Here is a 19,070-nt window from a genome sequence, read left to right as displayed (position 1 = left end):
CCAGGAAATGGGATTTGGGATCAAGATACATGACACTGCCCAGGGCATGCTGTAACCCCCAACCTATGGCATAGTCCGAGAAAGAGGAAAACGTTTCCTCCTGCTAGTAAAGCTGGCCTGTAGGCAGCTGGGCTGCCAAAGTCGTGGGGCTTAGACAAGAGGTTAGGGCAATGTGCCGTGCAGTAGGGCACCTAAGCTTTAGTCCTTACTCTCAGAGCTCTTAATGGATTTTACATTAGACAGTATCTTCTTCATATAGGACACAAATAATCCTGGCATCAGGGACAAGCAATACAGACAAAGGAACAGTAAGTTCATGGATCCTCATGAAACAGAGACGTTGAGGTATCAGTACTGCCCGTGCTGAACCACCCCTGGACATGCTCAGAAAAAGGACTGCAAGCACACGGAGGACGTAACAAATCTGAGATTTCCCAACCAAGGCCTTCACTCGAAGGCTGATAGGGCGACTATGGGCATCATGGTTTTGGAATCTGGCATTGCCAGAAGGAAGTGTTTAAGACTGAGGCACCTACATATTTTTGGAGGTCTAACTATAAAGATATACACACTGTAGTGGCTGTTTCACATGACAAAAGGTTTTATATGATAGAGTTCAATCTCCTAGGGGAAAGAAAACTGGAAAAATCCTCAGTGTGCTGTGAGCTGAAAATGTTCTTTTTTCTTTTTCATTTGTTCTGGGTACAACAAAGCCAGGTATTAGTAGTATAATCTTTTGATTCCAATTGTTTCAAATAAAATCCATACTTTGTGACCAGTTTTGCTGTATAAGAGTCATGACTAAGCTTTGAATAATTTGGATTCTACTACAATTTTTAATAGCATTTTCCAGTTTAGCGCTTTCTCCCTTCTCTGTAATGGTTGCTATTATAAGTTTATAAGAAGATTTCCCAGCAAGAGGATTTCTTACCACCCAGAGCTTTCCTATGGAGACACTCATCAATATTAGCAACCATTTTTTTAATTATACTTATGACACAATTATACAGCTACCAAGTGTACTGCATTTCTCTTCATTAAGAAGCTCACTGATGTTTACTGAAATTTATTTTATTGAATTTATGCACGTATGAGAGGACACTGTCAAAAGCTGTATCTTTTCTCAGTGCTGGCCAACACTGAAAAGCTCTAAGATTACAGTCCAACTTCTGACCAGCATGTGCGAACGGACTCATAATCATCTGCACAAAAGCCTAAACAATTTCCTAGCTACATATTTTAAAAGGGCTTGCACAAGTGGAAGTGTGATTACCTAGGATTATGCAGAGCAAGCTAATCATCTAAAGCAGGTATCAAACGGTATGAAAAATACACAGATGATTCCGGGAATCTTTCCTTCCTGGTGGAATAGGAGAGAAAACAGAAGAGCTAGTTTATACTTTAGCAAAGAGAAAGTCAGCTCGCTGCTCTCAGAAGACAAACGCTGAGTCTTATCAAAGATACTGCAGCCGTCTTTCTGACCCCCAGGGAAGAGTTAAAACTCCCCAGTGGTTGCTGAAAGCCTGTTGTCAAGATCACTAACCAGCCAATTACAGTTTATTCTGATTAGGAAGTGCGCATATTTTCATGGATGAGTATATGAAATTTTACCTATCTGTCACACGAACTTGTCTGGTCATTTAATTGGAAAGAAGATGCTCAAGAAAGTAATTAATTTTTTAAATTCCTGGGGACAGCCCCAAAAAGGAGCTCAGCTTTGAATAAGGGATTTACACTGCTTAATTCTGAAACTCGTCTTGTGAAGAACGTTGTTTATAGACCACCAAACTCTGAAAGGACCATGCACCGCACAGGTGCCGTAATTGTCTGCACTGTAGTACATACCAAACACGTACTGTGTACAAACAGAAGTGTCCTACCCAGGCCTGCTGTGTTAAGCACGGGCAAGGTTCTTAGGGAAAGTAAGATCTTTGTGTTGTTTGGTTGTTTGGTGAGGGTTTTTTTGCTAACTATATCAGTACTCTCTCTTTTTTTCTCTCTCTCTACGTATCTCAATATTTTCTTGTTGCCTGAGTCAGACAGCTCCAGACTCCGTATTTTGGTTTCTGAGGGTCTCAATCAATGACCCAACTGCCTCTGCCCTGGGTACAGGCTTTTTTTGGGGTCCCTACAGGGGCAGAGGACTGCAACGCCTGTCACCCTTTTGGCTTCGGGCCTTACACAAAATGCAGCTTTGTCCTTTTACTTCTGCCCCTGTGAAAGTCATGGAAGTGTTTATAAGAAAACGTTTTCACTTCCACTTGTGATAAAGCCTCAGTAGCTCAGCTGAAATTGCCTGGATGTTCTAAACTTATAAGCATCATCCCACCAGAGATGTGTTCTTGAATGTTAAATTTAGGCTAATTGGAGGCATATCCTTTAATTTAGCAAGCTGAGGTTACTAATACAGATCAAGAGCTAAAAATTAGCAGTGGAGCTGATGGATGCTAAATGCCTAAGTGATATCTTAACCTATAATTATACAAGTTCTGTTAATAGTGAATAATTCAAATCTTCAGGGATTTCAATAGTCTAATGGGCTGTAGTTATTTCCAATTTACATTATGGTTGCTAGGTTTCATTAAAATGAGAAAAAGGCTGTATAGCGTAGCACTAGAAAATTGGTGTTTGAAGTTATCACCCAGGAATCAAAATATGAAATTTAAATTAGAAGGTGTCCAAGCAACACAATGACACCAAAGCCAAGCGCTGATAATGACAGTAGGAAGAGAGCGAGTTTGCAGAGAATATTAAAGGAAGACGGCACTACTAGCAACACGCTCTGTAACAACGATACCTTAAACGCTGCACTACTGTAGCACGTAAGTAGTCCAAAACATATTACAAACCTCAATTAAGCCTTGCTACATTCTTCTGAGTTATTTAAATTTTGTTATCACTGATTTGCAGATGGCAGGCTGAGGCACGATAAAGCACATAGCTTATCTGAAGTCATGCGATGACTCAGTAGGATGCGAGAGCAGCAGCTCGGGGCTGCAGCCTCCCCGCTAGCCCGCTGCCGGGTACAGCTACGCCACACCATCGCTTTGGGAGGCTGCTCAGCCAGTGCCCCTCCACGGTTTGCCACTGCCCGTTGCATCCTCATACCACAGTCCTCGGTCTTCTCAGCTGGGCTGAGACACGCGTGTTTGGGCGATGTGCTATACACCGTATCGCTCAAAGCAACGTGGGTTAAAGCTGGTGCTTTCCAGAGAGCCAGAGGGAGTTGTTATTCATCTGGATCACTGCGGACATCTGGCTTGCAGTGTAATCCCACAAACACACCAGCACGACCGCAGGGATGGCAAATCACAGGGGGAGGGACAGCGGGAGCTTGGAGAGACCACCTTCAGCCAGCGTTGCCACCACTGAGAAAGCGCTGTGTAGGCAGCCCCAGCCACGTGTGTTTCCACGGACCCGGGATACGCTTTTAGGGGGCCACAGTGTACACCCCCCAAAACCCACGTATGGCAGCTAATGACCTCCTCTTAGCCAAGCCCACCCAGGCCTTCAGAGTAAGTCTAGGTTTTGCTGACTCGAGTTGTTAAACCTGTCAGTGTGACCCATCACTACTAGTCACAGTGATGTGGTCTCTCCCAGCTCCTGCTCTTCTGAGCCTTACTGTATGCAGATGAACTATTTTTGGAACAATGAGGATAAATTAGATCACTTGATAGATAATAAAAATACCACATAAGTTAATAGGAATGAGCAGCATGTGTTACAATTTGGTAGAAGTCAAGGTATCTGACACGTTTTGATATCCAAATTTGACTTTAAATTTCTTTTTAATTCTTCTGGATTGTACTTTAAATATAGAGAGTATCTGCTTCTTATGAGCAGATTAACAACTAAAATAAATTTTCTTTTGTACCTAACGATTAGCTATTTCCTCAATGTTTTGTTAGTGATTCATGTTACTTTATCTAAATTCAGGCTCAAATTCCTCACTTGTATATCATTTCAGATTTTGAATCTAAACTAAGTACCCGAATTTCTCTAGGCAGAAAATACTGTGGGGTTTGTTTGTTTGTTTGAATTTAAACACCTTGAAGCTCTGCAGTTTCCACGTTAGTGAATGAGCCACGGGATGAAGAGTTATAACTAAATAGTTCTTTCTTTATAAAATAGGTTTTCCCAACAGCTCCTTTTTATTTTTCGGAATCAAAGTAACCTCCTACATCTCAGTCTGAAATACATGTATCCATTTTGTAACATATTGCTAAATATCTCTAATTTACATCAGAAGCAACAGCAAAACTCCACGTACATTGTGTTAGTTAAATTATCATTATTATTATTATGTAATTACATAATGGAGAAATAGCAAATTCAAACTCTTAAAATGCTGATCATGAAGTATATTAAATTATAGCATTGCCTCAACTGCAGGGCAGGTGTGCTCAGTGGCACACCCTCTGTCATGCAGATGATGGGATAAACCAGAGCACAACACAGCTTCTCTCCTGGAAACCAAAGGAAACCAACACCCAAGGAGACATTTTAGACCTCTCCTGCGTCCTGCAACCAGGACACACTTCAGGGTTCACAGCTGTAGGACTTAGAAGCAGTACCTAGAGATTCACAATAAATACGCATTTCACTAAGTGATCCAGAAAACTGATGTGCTTTTGTGGGCAGGTTCACTCTGAAATTGCACGTAAAAAGAAATCCTTCCCAAGCCTATTTTTACATGCAGCGGATGACGGGGAGTCAGCAGGGTTGGATTTGGCTCAGGAACACGTGCTGCAGCCGTCAGTGACCGCGAGGCCTGAAGCCCCCGTAGCCTCGCTCTCCAAGCTATGAGTAATCTTGAGCAAACCACATCAGCCTCCCAGTAGTCCAACAAAACAGTGTACCTATCAGAATCATATAGTTTAATTACTGAGTGGTTGAGAACCACTTTCAGGTTGGTAGAAAGGAGATGCCTTGTTACTACAGAGTTATGTTAAGCAATAACAACACAAATCAATAAAAATCACCAAATAATTAAGCATCTTCAGACACTTAACACCCATTGCAACTGCCATTAGCAAGAGGTTTGAGGGCTGTTGACAAATCTCTTTAGCATATTATAAATTCCCCATAGAGCACTCAGATGTCCCGGCTATGGCGATGCATGCTGCATACACCGCAATCCTGTCCCTGTGCTATTAACAGTAATGGTTTCACATTTAAAAATCGTGTCCTGGGAATATGGCTGAGGACACAGCACACTAGAGGCGCATTAGCAAGAAGAGAGACGTGGATGGTCAGAGCACGCAGGAGACTAGACCATGACTCACTGCATAACCCAGAGGAACTCATTTACCATCTCATCTTTAGTGTAACTCTCTGTGAGAAACGTGTATCAAAATTTAATTACTTCATGGACTGTTATGTAGTCTGATTAATAATATTTAGAGAGCACTTGGAGATCCCTGGATAAAGGTTGGGTTTTTTTGTCAGTCTATTATTACTCCCTTCATAGCTTTCATTTCTTGTGTTGCGTCCCTGAGTTTAAAGGAGTTCTTTCTAATGCTCTGCACACATTTTGTGAAACTCTGGCTGCTGGTGTCAAATGCCAGCATATTCACAGGGCAGAAACCATCTGGTTTTGCTGAAACTAAATAGTCCCGTGTTTACTTAGGAAAATGGATGCAGACACTTTCAGTTCTCGCAGCTGTTCCTTCCTGGGAAACAGGAGGAAAAGAACATTTTTCTCTCCAAAGCAGAGCAATAGTAAGCTTGATTGACATTCCCCAAACTGCAGATCCTGCAGGCCCAAATTATTTGCCTTGTTTTGCCTCAGAAGTCCTTCCCCCTTCCTTGCTTGGGGAATAACACCACAGCAGGTGTTGTGTATTTCTGATAGTTTGTGGGCAGTAGGAGAGGCTGCCAGGGGAACTGAGATTGTATCATATGCTAATAAATATAATTAAAAAAAAACCCCTCCTCACACTTTTAAATAGTTCTGACACCGAGAGATGAAGTAATCTGTGATACGTACCGCTGGGTACGCCTCACCTTGTCCCCGTTTTGCATGCGGCTCCCGGGAAGCTCTCTCATGCCTTCAGGGCAGCGCTTATCTTGCCCAGGCTCTCTAACCCAGCTGGGAGCTATCGGGATAGGGCAGGGGTAGCTGCTCTTTTCAAAATAAGACTTTCAAATCACACTTACTGCACTGAAATTGCTATTCTGGTTTTTTTAACTGTTGCAGCACTGGTTCTTGACATCAACAATCTGTTTTCTTGTTTTAATTCCAGAGAGAATAAGGGAACATTTAGACCTGCCCTGTCTTTAAGTATGCATAAAAGGCAACGAGGGCATAACTACATTCACAGGAATCGAGGGTCAGCATCAATCTACAAAAAAATCTTGTTCTTCAAAAAATACTATTACTAAAGCTTTGACGATTATAGCAAACACATTTGTGTATCAACCAAAGATCTCATAATGTGTTTCAAGTATTTCAGTTATGTCTCTTCACTCCCTGGAAAGGTTCACATATGTTATTATTCTCATTTTATAAATGTGGGAATTAAAACTGAGAGCTCACCAAAGTTACCCAGGTAATGATGAGCAAATGTATGACAAGAATCTGGGGAGGGTGAATCTGACTTACCTATTAGCTCTTTGAAGTGGACAGAATAAGTGTAAAATGTATGTAGAATATTGACTGTGTGTTACCTTAATAATACCCTGCCTCTTTGGTTGGATTAATATTTAATTATTTCTACAAACTATAATAGCTACATCAAGAGAGATGGACCAGCTCTATCGCTGAACGACTGGGGCATTTGCTTGACACAGATCCAGGCTCAAGTCCCTGCCCCAGTGGATATTTAATTATTTATACAAAGTGTTGCAGTTCCAAACAGTGATACCAAGAGACTCGCCTTTGATGCAGCAGTCCAGAGAAGAGTTTTTCACATCCTAGGTACGTGCCTCCAAACCCAAACCACTGGCTAGTTTGGGACTCTCCTCCTCCTTCTCTAAGTTCTCAGGGAAGCTGAGAAAGTCTTGGTTTTAGCTCAGTGTAGAAAAGTAATATTTTTGGGTTTTGTTTAAATCTTAAAAGGATATAACGAAACCTACTATTTACCCAGCTTCAGTGCAAATACTGAAAAACGGAAAAGGGTCATAAAGTGCTATGGAGTGGGATCTGTTTGGTTTTCTGCACCTGTCTCTGAATCTAAACTTTTGGGGCAAAATAGCGATAATTTATCATCTGCAGTCTTTGTATATTTTGAGATTACCTTGATACAGTTTCTTGCCATTTCCGACTAAAGAAACAGGACCCATGAATATTTTGTAAACAAACTATCCTAAGAAAATGCATTGCTAATTTGGATCACTAATTTCTGTTTCAAGTCAGAAACTGAAAAAGGCCACTGAGGAGGCAGCGGTGGTTCAGCTATCACCGTCCTGGGAGAATATGCTCCTAATAACATCCTGGAAAAACTACCCACATGGCCCCTCCCGGCTTCCTCCTCCCATCCACATAACAGCTGCAGTCAGCCCTGAGTTACAATCAGCGAAGGTGACGGAGTACATTAGAAACAAGCTACAGTGAGGGGGTAACGCTGTAAAACACTGCCGTGTGCTGTCCAGCAGGTAACTGATGACAGACCTAGCAGGGCAATGTAGCTGGGGCCGTGGTTTTTGAAAGCAGCAGTTACAATGGCATAGTAAATAACTTAAAAGTGCAAGTAGTGCACTAACTTTAAAGTGCAGCGAGTAGCAGAAGTGCTGGCTGAACCACCGTAAGGTTACTAGGAAAGAGCAGGTAACATCAGAGATGCTGAGACAGTGCTCTGCAGCCGGGGATGCAACGGTCTCAAATTCGCAGCAGCAGCGTGAGAACTCATGTCCGGAGAGCCACAGTTTAGGGAATGACACTGACTTACTAACATATAATTTTTTGCCACTTTCTTTGGAAATGTCTGTCCTTCAAATCTTCTAAACTCAGCAGAAGACCAGAGCAAATCAAAGGACACCTCGAGACGGCGTGTGGATAAGGAGAGGAAAATCGACACACAGGCTATTTAGGGTAAATAACACTGAACCAAGTAGGGGAAAGTCAGAAGCAAAGCCATGTTGGTGGACTTAAAAGGACATTTCAAAATAAGTGAAAGGAAGTTTAGAAAGTTGAGCATTATTAATGAGAATTCGCCACAGGCATCAGCGATGTTCAGCTCCTCCTGCTACTTGAATCACCAGTTAGGTATCTTTGGCCTGTATCTGTGTATGGTATAATGCCAAAAATTACTGAACATCTCCCCTTGATCAAAGAAAATGCATTCAGTCCACACCAACTATTTCTTTCTGAATCACAGAAGACAATGGGCCTCATTCTCTGATCTTTTAATTCTATTTACTCTACTGGGATTATGCCAACGTAAACCACGGGACCTGTCAAGTTTTACCGACTGAGGGAGAAACTCACGTACTCGTTTCCCTGCTCAAGCTACGAAGCAAAGCCGGGGGGGGGGAGGCAAATTTTAGAGGGTTATGCAGCACAGTGAGGTGACCATCCTCCCGTCTGACAACCCACGTACAGCTGGGGAGTGACTCTGTCACCCAGCTACATTCCCACCGCATGGGCCGACGGAGAAGGAGGGAAGGCATGCTGTGGTGTGCGAGCTGGGATGCAGCTGTGATGGGAACCAAGAGGCGTCCCATGAGGTGTCATACTTCTGACGTCGAGGGCAGCACCAGCGGGCTTTCCTCATCGTATGACCCCGTGTGATGCTATCCTTCAGAAAACTGAGAAAACAGAGTAGTAGTGAAATGGAGTAGAAAAAACAAGCTTCATGTATTTACCTGAGGTCCTCAATAATGCAATGACACAAGTTATACAGGTCAATGTGGGTTCAGATGTGATGTGGTAAAATAAAATAAGACACTGGCACAGAATCTACAAGGAAAGAAGTGAGGTATTTTTTGCAGCTTGTTCTATTCCATAGCATCTCCGCTTATTAAATGATTTTGTTATTATGACATGCTGCTGAATTGTCTCTGGAACGTGCTAACATGCCTAGTAAAAACAGTTGTTATGGAATCATAATTTGCTCAGTGTATCTGAAAGTTCAGTATCTTCTGGAGTTTTGGAAGACATATCAATTGTATCTTTATGCCACAGTGAAAGATAATTTCATATCCCCATTTTGTTGTCAATGCAGAATGTTCTGTCATAATATAGTATTACTATGGCTGAACCTGATGTTGCGATGGCTTAAAATAACCTTCAGGGCAGTTCGGTTGTGTGAAATGAAACTGGGACAATTCCTAAAAGCTCAAGAGGGACTGTGGATCTATTAGTTTTGGCAGCAATAAAGTAGTTGGGATAAGGAAGATCCTTTTAAAAGCTGAATAATTATTTTTCCTAGTGTGACAAAAAATGAAAGAGAAGTATTTTGAGATTTTTTTTATTGAGATTTTCACTACTAGCAGAATTTGAAAAATAAGAAAGGATAGCTGTATATGCTTTCAGCAGATGAGCTGGAATTACATTTCCATATATGCTGCCTACAAATGGAGATACAAAATCAGTTTTCTTTTCTGGAGTTTCTTCCTCTTCCTTCAGTGTATCAAGTGAAACTTATTGTGTAGGTATTTCAAAAGAGTGTTCTTTTACCTGACTGTCTGGACACCTAGCATCATCTGATGCCTAATCATCGCCCCGCCTTGTCCTAATTGCTTTTGTTTTGCTCATACTCATTTTCTCCTAATCAAGAGGTAAAAAACTGGGTTTTGAAATTATTTAAGGTGACAGAATTTTGCTGGCTTGTACGGACTGATGGAAAAATTCAAGTTCGAGCTCACAGAGGTAAGTTTCTACATCAACAACTATATTTAGGCATATAAGTAAGAAGTGGCCTGTTTTTTCTAGAACATCTGCACTTTGTTATTTCATCAACATACGTGTATTTGTCTGGTGTCCTAGTTCACAAGAAGTTTTCACCACCTACATTTTAAAGCACTTCTCTGTCCATCCAAGGCAAGCATCTGTTGACAAAAGTATGTAAACTAACATGTCTTTAGAGAACTCATCTTAAAAAAAAAGTTTCAGGAATCACCAAAAAAGTACTCTTAGCAGGTCCAGCCACAATGAAACATAAACCACATCGGTTAGGAGTTTTTTCTGACAGCTGGGCTGGAAGAGGGCTATAAAGAGCACAACCTGTCATTCCAGTCTTGACAGATATTTTTTAATAAACTGTGAGCTTTCACAGGCGCAGTTTCAGCAGGGGAAGGGGTGACACACAGGTTACACGCAGCCTACTAGGACTCATTTTCTTGCCTTTTGTCCATAATTGATGGCTGCCAACGTAACTTCTTAAGGCGAAGCTACGACTTTCCTGCAGCAACACGCTACGTGGAAGCGGGGCACCACGAGAAGTGCCAAGTGTCCCCAACATCCACGATGAAGCCCTCGGAGCTGCTCCCCGAGGCACAGAGACGGCCGGCGGAGCTGCCCAACCCCTCAGGACTGGCCGCTGCAGGCGTCGTGACAGGAAAGGCTTCCTCATCCTGCGCTCTGTGGAGGCCCGAAGGGGCTTGACCCAGAGGAAGCCCCGCGGGGGCCTGGCTCGCGAGCCCCCCGGCTCCGAGGCCCCGGCCGGGCAGAAAGCAGGCCAGGGAAGCCCAGCTCAGGGCGCAGGGCCTGGGCAGCTCCCTCCTACGAGACCCCCCCAGCCCGGCAGGCGACCGGGTGACCGGCCCGACCCGCCGAGCGACGCCCGCAGCACCGCGCGCCCGGGCGGTTACCAGGACACCCGCGGGGAACGAGGGAGGGAGGGAGGGTCGGCGACGCTCTGCGCACGCGCCCCGGAGCCCGCCAGCACCTTCGGCGCCTGCGCCGTGCCTGGAGCGCGGAGCGGCAGAGCCGCGGCGGCGGGCGAGGCGGCAGGGGTGAGGGGGCGCATGCGCCCTGGCGGCTTCTGAGGCGGGGAGGAGGCGCAGGGAGGAGGGGTGGCCGCGTCCCCCCATTTAGCGGTGAGGGAGCGGGCGCGGTGCTTTCGGCTGCCAGCGCGGGAGAAGCCGGGCGGCCGCAGGGGACTGTCGGCGGGGGGTGGGGGGAGCCACTGTAGCTGCGGCCACCGCTCCCTGCTCCTCCTCCGCCTCCGTGAAGCGCCCTCCACCCCGCCCTCTCCCCGCCCGGGACCGAGTCTGGTGGCCACAAAATGGCGGATGGGGAGCTGAACGTGGACAGCCTCATCACCCGGCTGCTGGAAGGTGAGCGAGGCGCCGGGCAGCCCCGTCTGCCTGCCGCCCCACGCGCGCACCGCGGAGGGCGAGAGGGCACCGTCGCCTCCCCGCGGGAGCCGGGGCTGCCGGCGGGGTGGGGGGAAGCGGGCGGGGCGGGCTCGTCCCGCGCTGCGGCCGGGGGAGCGGGGGCAGCGCCTCCTCCGCGCCGCCGGGCCCCGGGTAGCGGCCGGGAGGGGGCTTGGCGCGCCTCGCCGGTGCCCCGAGCCCCGGGCCCGGCCCCGCCGAGCCCCTCGGAGGGAGGAGGGGCGCATGTAAGCGTCCTGTCGGCGGTGGTGTGCGCGGGGGTCCGTCCTCCCTGTCTAGGTGAAGTAGCTGCCTTCCTATTTAAAAGGAAAAAAAAAAAAAAAGCCTCGCTTTCCTTCGTCCCTTTTCCACCCCGCTGCAGCTGCCTGGCTGAGGGGCGAGCTGGAGAAGCCTCGCTAGCTGAGCTATGGGCGGCCTTATCCCTTCCTCCAGTTGGGTTAGTCGCAGTCTTCCGTATTTAAAATTATGTGTACAAGCTGTGTTAAGTATGGAGTTGTATGTACGTGAGTGTCGGTGGAAGCAGAGGGGTAGTGTGCTGACATTCCTTTGCCTGCCTACGGGGCAGTCTCCAAAAGTGGCTCTCATGGATGGCTAATAAAAGCTATGAAGGGTTTTGTGTGTATTAAATAGTGAGTCTTTCCTTTAAAGTAAGGAGGAAACTGACTTATTCCCTGCTTTTGGAGAAACTGAGGAATTATTGGTAGCATTTTCTTTTTATTTAAGTCTTGAATGTTTAGTCTTCTTAGGCCTCTTCTCCCATTAATCTTTCATTCCACATTCAACAAATACCTGGTGTGTTGGAGGTGAGAGTACATGCATGGGTATGCGCTGTTCACTTATTTGGTTGCTGTACTCCTTGGATAGTTGGATCGCTTTGCAGAAGGCTTATAGAAAGGAATTTATGGAGTATGTACAGTTCTGGAAGTGAAACAAGTTTTGTAAGTTTGAAAGTTTTGTTCAGCTGACTTACTACAAAGCAGAGTTTCTAGAGCTCTGAGGATTTTTTTTTTGTAGTTGCTATCTGCTATTTTTAGATGTGAAAATTATGAACAATAAAATCAATATTTTAAAATACATAAGGGCTTTGGGCAATCGTGCTTATGTTTGTGATTTAAGGTATGCAGTGTAGTATAGTATGAAGAAACCTGCAGGTATCATCAGTCAAAGTTTATCTTTGATCACTAATACAGATAAAACTCCCTTTTTCTGGATGTTGAAACCTAGATTAGTAGGTAGATTTTTAAGACAAACCAAATAGTAACCTAGTAAACATTGACTTCGTAGTGCAGATTTTTTTAGGACATCAAAATGCATGTATATGTGTGGCGGAGGGTTTTTTTGAGAGACACTTTAAAAAATATATTTGAAAGGTACTTTTTGCTCATCAGTGTTGTTACTTAAATGTAGCTTGCTTTAAGAGGAGGAGGTTCTGCAGTGTTTTGGTATGCAACTTGTTGGATTGTTCTGCTCCTTATTATCTTAAATATTACTCTGCTTATCCTTTTTTTAAACTCAGACTTTTAAAATACATGTTCCATACCATTTACATACACCGTAAACACTTGTGTTGCAACTTTCTAGCTTTTTGGGTTATGATTGAGTGCCTTGTGTCCGAGCAATCTAATCTGTGCTTTGTATTCCATAGTACTTTAATCTTTAGGAATATGTATGTGCAACTTTTGAACCAAGCTTTGCTTATAATTCTTCATCTGTTTCTCCCTCTGAGCAGAGATTAGGAAGATTCTTAAGGGAAATGGGGTGTTTTTTCTCTGCATGTCACCTACTAACAGTAGTAGGAGTGCTTTGTACAACATCTTGTATCTGAAAGGGAATAGATTCTTTCAGGTTTTATTTGAAAAAAAAAAACCACCCCACTATTAAAAGAATGCATTGTGTATGAATTATTTTTGCTTCCATTTAACATATTCTATTTGTTGTACTGCTAGCGTATACCATTTTAAGCTGTGGTTCGAATAGTAGTGTTTCACAATGAAGCTTTGTTTTTTGTACAATTGGCAGCTCACATTCTGGAGCTCATGCTGTTGCTTAGCTGACCTGTTCTGGTAAAGTGAGTATGAATCCCTCCCCATGCTGCTTGCACAGAAAAATTTCTATTGACTCTTATGTCTGGAGCAATTAATTAGTTTAAAGCAACTGTTTTGGCTCCATTACTCACGCTTCAACTTTGACTTGAAGGATAAGGAAACGTGGCTTTTAAGCTGTAAAAATGCACATTGAAATAATAAAAGGACACTTATGAAATGTTGTCATGCAGTACATGTTTAGTCCTTTTGGTTACTTTAAGTGAAATGGATGGCTTTAAGTTTGAATAGCAGTCTACAATTGTCTATCAGTGGCTGCTGAACGTAAATTTTAAAGGGTAGCAAATACCTATCAAAAGCCACAGCAACCGGAAACTTCCCTGCTGTCATTGGGTTGCTGGTTGGTGACACCTGTTTCGAGGCTGTGCTATTAACTGTCATGAGTTCTTGCTCTTACTTTAATTAGGTTACTCTAACTGTTTTTCCCTTGTTGCTCAAGACTATGTATCTTTTGGGTTAGATGACACATTAACTTGCCTTTTGATTGGAGTTACCTGCTTAGATCGTCTTACCCTCCATGTGTTGTAGGTTTTTTTACTTTCTTTTTTTATGAGGTATCAATATGAGGTGGCTTGTAGCCAGGCTACTTGGGAGAATTCATCAAGAACATCTTCCCAACACTCAACACATGTGCATGCATGCTTATCTTGAATATGTACTTATTTTAGAGATCTTTTGAGTGCTGAAAGCCAGATTGATTAACTCTTGAGTTAAACTGGGAATAGTTTTCAGAAAGACCCAACTGAACCATAGTGTAATGCATGGTGATAGTCTTCTGTGACATTAGCTTTTAATTTCCATGCTCTTTTGCATGTACCAAGTTCTTATCCTCTTTATTCATTGGTTAAGTGGTGAATTTAGGAATGGTAAGAGCCTATTTTGAATTGACTTTCTCTTGCAATGTGTCTAGTACTTGGTTACTAGTTAGTGATACCATATAAATAACTTCTGTTTGGAGGAAAGTAAAACTAAAGTGTATACTGTATGCATGAAGTCTGAAAGTAGCAATGCTTTCTCTCATTTCCTCTATCTCCAGACTTAAATTCCCATTCCTGTTTCTTTACTAGAAGAGTGAGGGAGATGCTAGTGCTCTTAGATGTGTGCCTGACTGATCTGGGAGATGCTTTGAGCTTTATTAAAAGATTTCTTTTGATAAAGAAATCACTCATAAGTGAATCTGCAAAGATTTACAGGTCATGTAAACACAAAATTCCATAGCTTTGCTAAAACACTTTTGGACTGATATGTGACCATGAAAGTGAACAAGCCAAATAAGTCTTAAGACTGTTTCCTTCTTGCACTGGTATGGGTCAGGCTTCGTTGTGCTATGGTACACAAAAGATGATAGCCTTATTTTTTGCTTCAGTGTGTGGACTTTTTTCCTGTTGGTTTTTTTCCTTCCTACCTTCCCAGCTATGCCATCTGGTGGATAGATTTTCCCAGTCCATTCTATCTGTGGACAGCACAGGAGTATGCACACACACGAGACTGTCATGAGTACGGCAGATGTGGAATATAGAATCATAGAACAGTTTGGGTTGGAAGGGACATTTAAAGGTCATCTAGTCCAATCCCCCTGCGGTGAGCAGGGACATCTTCAACTAGATGAGGTGCTCAGAGCCCCGTCCAACCTGACCTTGAATGTTTCAAGGGATGGGGCATCTACCACCTCTCTGGGCAACCTGTTCCAGTGTTTCACCACCCTCATTGTAAAAAATTTCTTCCTTATGTCTAGTCTGAATCTACCCTCTTTTAGTTTAAAACCATCATCCCTTGTCCTATCACAACAGGCACTACTGAAAATTCTGTACCTATCTTTCTTATAAGCCACCCTTTAAGTATTGAAAGGCTACAGTAACATCTCCCGGAGCCTTCTCTTCTCCGGGCTGAACAGAGAAGTTTTTCTTCTTCCAACACAGTTTTTCTTCTTAGTCTCTGCAGCTGAAATTGCTGCTTACTTATGTTGTGTTTTGCCCCATCTAGGCACACCATGTATCCCTCTGTGGGAAATGCCCTGAAATTTGCAAAAATGCTGAGCTAAATGGATACGCCAGGCTTACACTTAAGCCAGGCTCTAAGCTAATTTAAATTTTGGGAATGTGTGGAGAAGTTCCCTCTGTATCAAAGCAAGGATGCTGGAATAGGTGTGACCTTACTTGTAAAGAGTGCTGTGGATGGTGTTAAGTAAGACTGCCATATTTCTGTACAGGTGTTGGGCTTCCTGTTTCTGTGCTGTATGTGTCTCTTAAAATTTCTGGATATAACGCAGTCCAGCTGGACTGGACTTTCTGCGCTTTCAAATGTGTAGGTATCTGTCTTGGTAAACACTAAGGAGTTTACCATATGGAAGGAAGATGTACTTGGGGAAACCCAGACATACAGTAGCCTTAAATACAAGCTGGATTTCTGTGAAGAGGGTTTATTTATATAGCTGTACAAACACATTTACCTTGTCTAGGCAAGACGCCTTGCTTGCCTAAATCTAGCTAACCTATTTAAAATCAACAATTTAAATTCATTTGATGGAACTTAATATGGATCTGCTCTAAAACAAAATTATTTTTGGTGAGGCTAGGAGGGCTACTAGTTCTAATAGTACCAATCCACCAAGAAAGCTGGGAAATATGTATCCAAGAAAAGAGTTGTCAAACTTCCAGTAGACGTGGAGAATGGTTATTGCTTCAATGTTCAGCTCAAGGTGTGATTTTTATGATTGCCTTCATAAAAGCTGGTTGCATAGTGTTCTTGCCAGGTCACGTGATGTCTTCTAAGACAGCTGCAACCTTCATTTTCTTCTGATTTCAGTTGTAGTAAAGATAGCAATTTGAATATTATTCAATTTTTCAAATGGAAGTTGGATTTTAAATGCTTATGAAATAATTGAGATTTTCCTTATTAGTTTTAAATGCTGTAGAGCTACTGGCCTAATGTATTATGGTCAATAATGTGTTTCTTGTTTGGTTAGTGTCTTAACTAATTAGCGTATCCAGCCAGCCTGATGGTGTGGTATGATACAGTATTAGTGCTTGCAGTTCCACAGGCTCTGTAACTGATACTGAAAAAGAGGCAGTTGTAGAGAAGAAAAATAGACCTTAATGATCTCTTGCAGAACAATATAAACAAACCATGGAGGTGAACCTTGAATAAACAAGAGTTATTACCTGGTTTGGTGTGAAATCGGTGGGTAATCTGCTATTAGAAAAATAAACAAGGAGAACTTAATAAGGAGTTTCTTGCAAAGGATGTATTTTTGAAATAGTCTTGAGAGAGAGAAAGAAAATAGGAGGGTAGGTATTATATTAAACAGGGAGAAGGGATAGAAAGAATGACTTTTGTTTCTGGGTTTGTACAGCAGTGCAGATATCAGCCAGTTCATCTTTAGCTTTATAAGTGCATGACGAATGGGATAGTTGGCTTGAAAAATTGCACTGAAGGCCAAGAGCCCAGCGTCAGGCGATGTGTGCTGGTGTTCCTTTATTCTGTCTAGCTATTTTGCCACTTGAAGGCCACATGATTCAGTACCTGTTTCATTTAGATGTTCTGCAGCACAGTATTGACTTGAGTCATTCAGTGTCTTGCTCACAGTACAGCTAAATCATAGTATAAAAGGAGAAAAACACTGCTTTTATTTAATGTAGATAAGAGGATTTTTAGTACTTGATAGTTGCAATTAAATGCTCATTAGTGACCACCAAATGTAGGTATGTAACTTTTTTAAAAAGAAAAAAAACCCACCACAATATATGGTTTAGCACTGTGAAGTTAAGCATGCTATATTTGGCTATTAGTAAGATCAGATGCTGTGCTCTGATGGGGGGGGTGTATAGGGGAATCTACTCTTAACTACAACCATTAAATACTACACATATCTAATGTGATATGTATCTGGTTCATAATTTGAACATAGAAATGAACCTGTTTACTGCCTTCCCCTACTGTTGTGTGATTTGTCTTAGTACGTAGGCTAGGTCATCTTAGTTTCACAGCACCACCTTCTGTGTGTTTTGTGGTTTTTTAATACCAAGCTTGATACAAAGCTTTTGTGTGTATATCCCACATAACCATATTAGATAAATACCTGAGAAATTGAAGAGGTGCAAAAGTCATGTTAAACCATAGGTTCTTGTATTACAACTTAAGTAACTTCTCTCCTTGGTACTTCTGAGGAGTTAAACTAACTTTGTAATTTGCCTCTGCCTTCCTTGAATTTTAGGAATTTCATTAGCACTACTTTAGAGGAAAAGAAAGTCAAACTCTGAGAAAGAAGCTGAAATTCTTTGTTTCATGAGATTTTTTTTTTTTATGCCAGGTTAGCCTTCCAAGTGAACTAGAACAGGAATTGCTACCACTTTGTATAATACAGCATAGTGGGAGGCTTCTACCTTACGCTTTGCTAGTTGCATGAGTTTTAGGTTCAAGTGTAATTAAGCAAACAGTAAATATAGACCAATAACAAGCATTAGGGTTACACATTTTGCTTACAGAATGGAGTAACTAATGTGATCTTGTCCATCAACCTTGAATTCAGCAATTCTTGGAACAGTACATGATACAGAATGACTGAGACCGTCATTTAGTTTATGGAACCTCTGTGTAAGGAAGCGGGTGGTCCATGAAAAGCAAATATAATGGGTAAAGGTTGGTGTAGGGACACTTGCGTGTTTTCATGGACTTACTTGGGTATCCCCTGAAGCAAGTTTACATACTGATTTCTAATGAAGGTCCTTCTCCATGAGCGTTAATTCTGCTGGATAGTATATATTTTAAGAATGTAAATTCAAGTTTGGGTAGAAGAACACCATTTCATTGTTTGGTTATTTTCCTGGTTAGAAATTAAAGGCGTGGGCAGTCTTTTACTCTGCAGTGCATTTGTGTTTGATGTCAAGTAAGTCCTGCTAAAATGAGTTCACAAGCAATCACTGTGTTCTTCAGCAAAATACTTAATATCAAGGGCATCCAGTGAAGGCAAATTTATTAAGATTTTAAGATTACTTGGATATAAAAGCACAGTTCTTCAGGAAAAAAACTCCCTAGAAGGCTGATTCTTCTGTTTTTAGTGGGAAGTTTGGGTGATGTACCCTAGGAAAAGTACAGGGCTTTGCTGCGTACACCATGCAGAGGAGCTGTATATTCAGCAATATGCTTCTTACTGAATTAAGCAAAGCTCTGGCAGGGCTTCATTTCTATTATTGTTGCCCACCAGTGTAACACATGAATGAACGCCATTCTAAGCTTAGTTCTGTTACAGCAATTCTGAAACTTTGAAAACTGTGTTGCTGCCTTAACTCTCAGTGTTTTGCTGCAAGATAGGGAGTGGCTGCTTCTGGATGGCAGCTGAACAATTTAAATAACAGAAAATATCTTGAGGGAGTAGAAGTTTTGCTTTCCAAAATGAAAGACACTTTTAAAATCCGATGTAGGATTCCTGACTTAAAACCATGAAAATATATGACTTGGACTTTAAAAATGCTGAGAGCAGGTAACTTCAGAACATGTTTCTAAAATCAGTGTAAGGACTGTGGTTTTTTTCCAAGTTGTAGGTAATGCCACCTTTGGCTTCCAAATCCATTCTGCTCCTACTATTGAGAGACTGTTCAGGATTCATCAAATACTCCAAAGTACTTTGAAGTACAAGGAATAAATAGTTAGATGTTGTAGTTGTTAATCACCAATCATTAAACATTCCACAGA

The 19,070-nt window shown here is 42.4% G+C and overlaps 1 protein-coding gene and 1 long non-coding RNA gene across 2 annotated transcripts in view; both read left to right on the top strand.

Moving 5' to 3' along the window:
• LOC127015096 (uncharacterized) overlaps positions 1 to 6,896 on the top strand; it is a 28,754-nt gene extending 21,858 nt beyond the window's left edge. Inside the window, exon 3 of the long non-coding RNA XR_007766270.1 lies at positions 6,732 to 6,896. This is a non-coding gene — a long non-coding RNA (uncharacterized LOC127015096). The remainder of the gene's footprint in view (positions 1 to 6,731) is intronic.
• A 4,175-nt stretch (positions 6,897 to 11,071) lies between these two features.
• Positions 11,072 to 19,070, top strand: part of PPP1CB (protein phosphatase 1 catalytic subunit beta) — a 29,808-nt gene continuing 21,809 nt past the window's right edge. The window contains exon 1 of the mRNA XM_050893219.1: positions 11,072 to 11,220. Coding sequence (XP_050749176.1) covers positions 11,169 to 11,220 — 52 coding nt within the window. The 5' untranslated portion in view covers positions 11,072 to 11,168. The remainder of the gene's footprint in view (positions 11,221 to 19,070) is intronic.

This window comes from Gymnogyps californianus, chromosome 3, assembly GCF_018139145.2.
Source record: "Gymnogyps californianus isolate 813 chromosome 3, ASM1813914v2, whole genome shotgun sequence".
NCBI lineage: Eukaryota > Metazoa > Chordata > Aves > Accipitriformes > Cathartidae > Gymnogyps > Gymnogyps californianus.
Note: the sequence above shows the minus strand (reverse complement) of the source record. Positions and strands in the feature narration are given on the sequence as shown.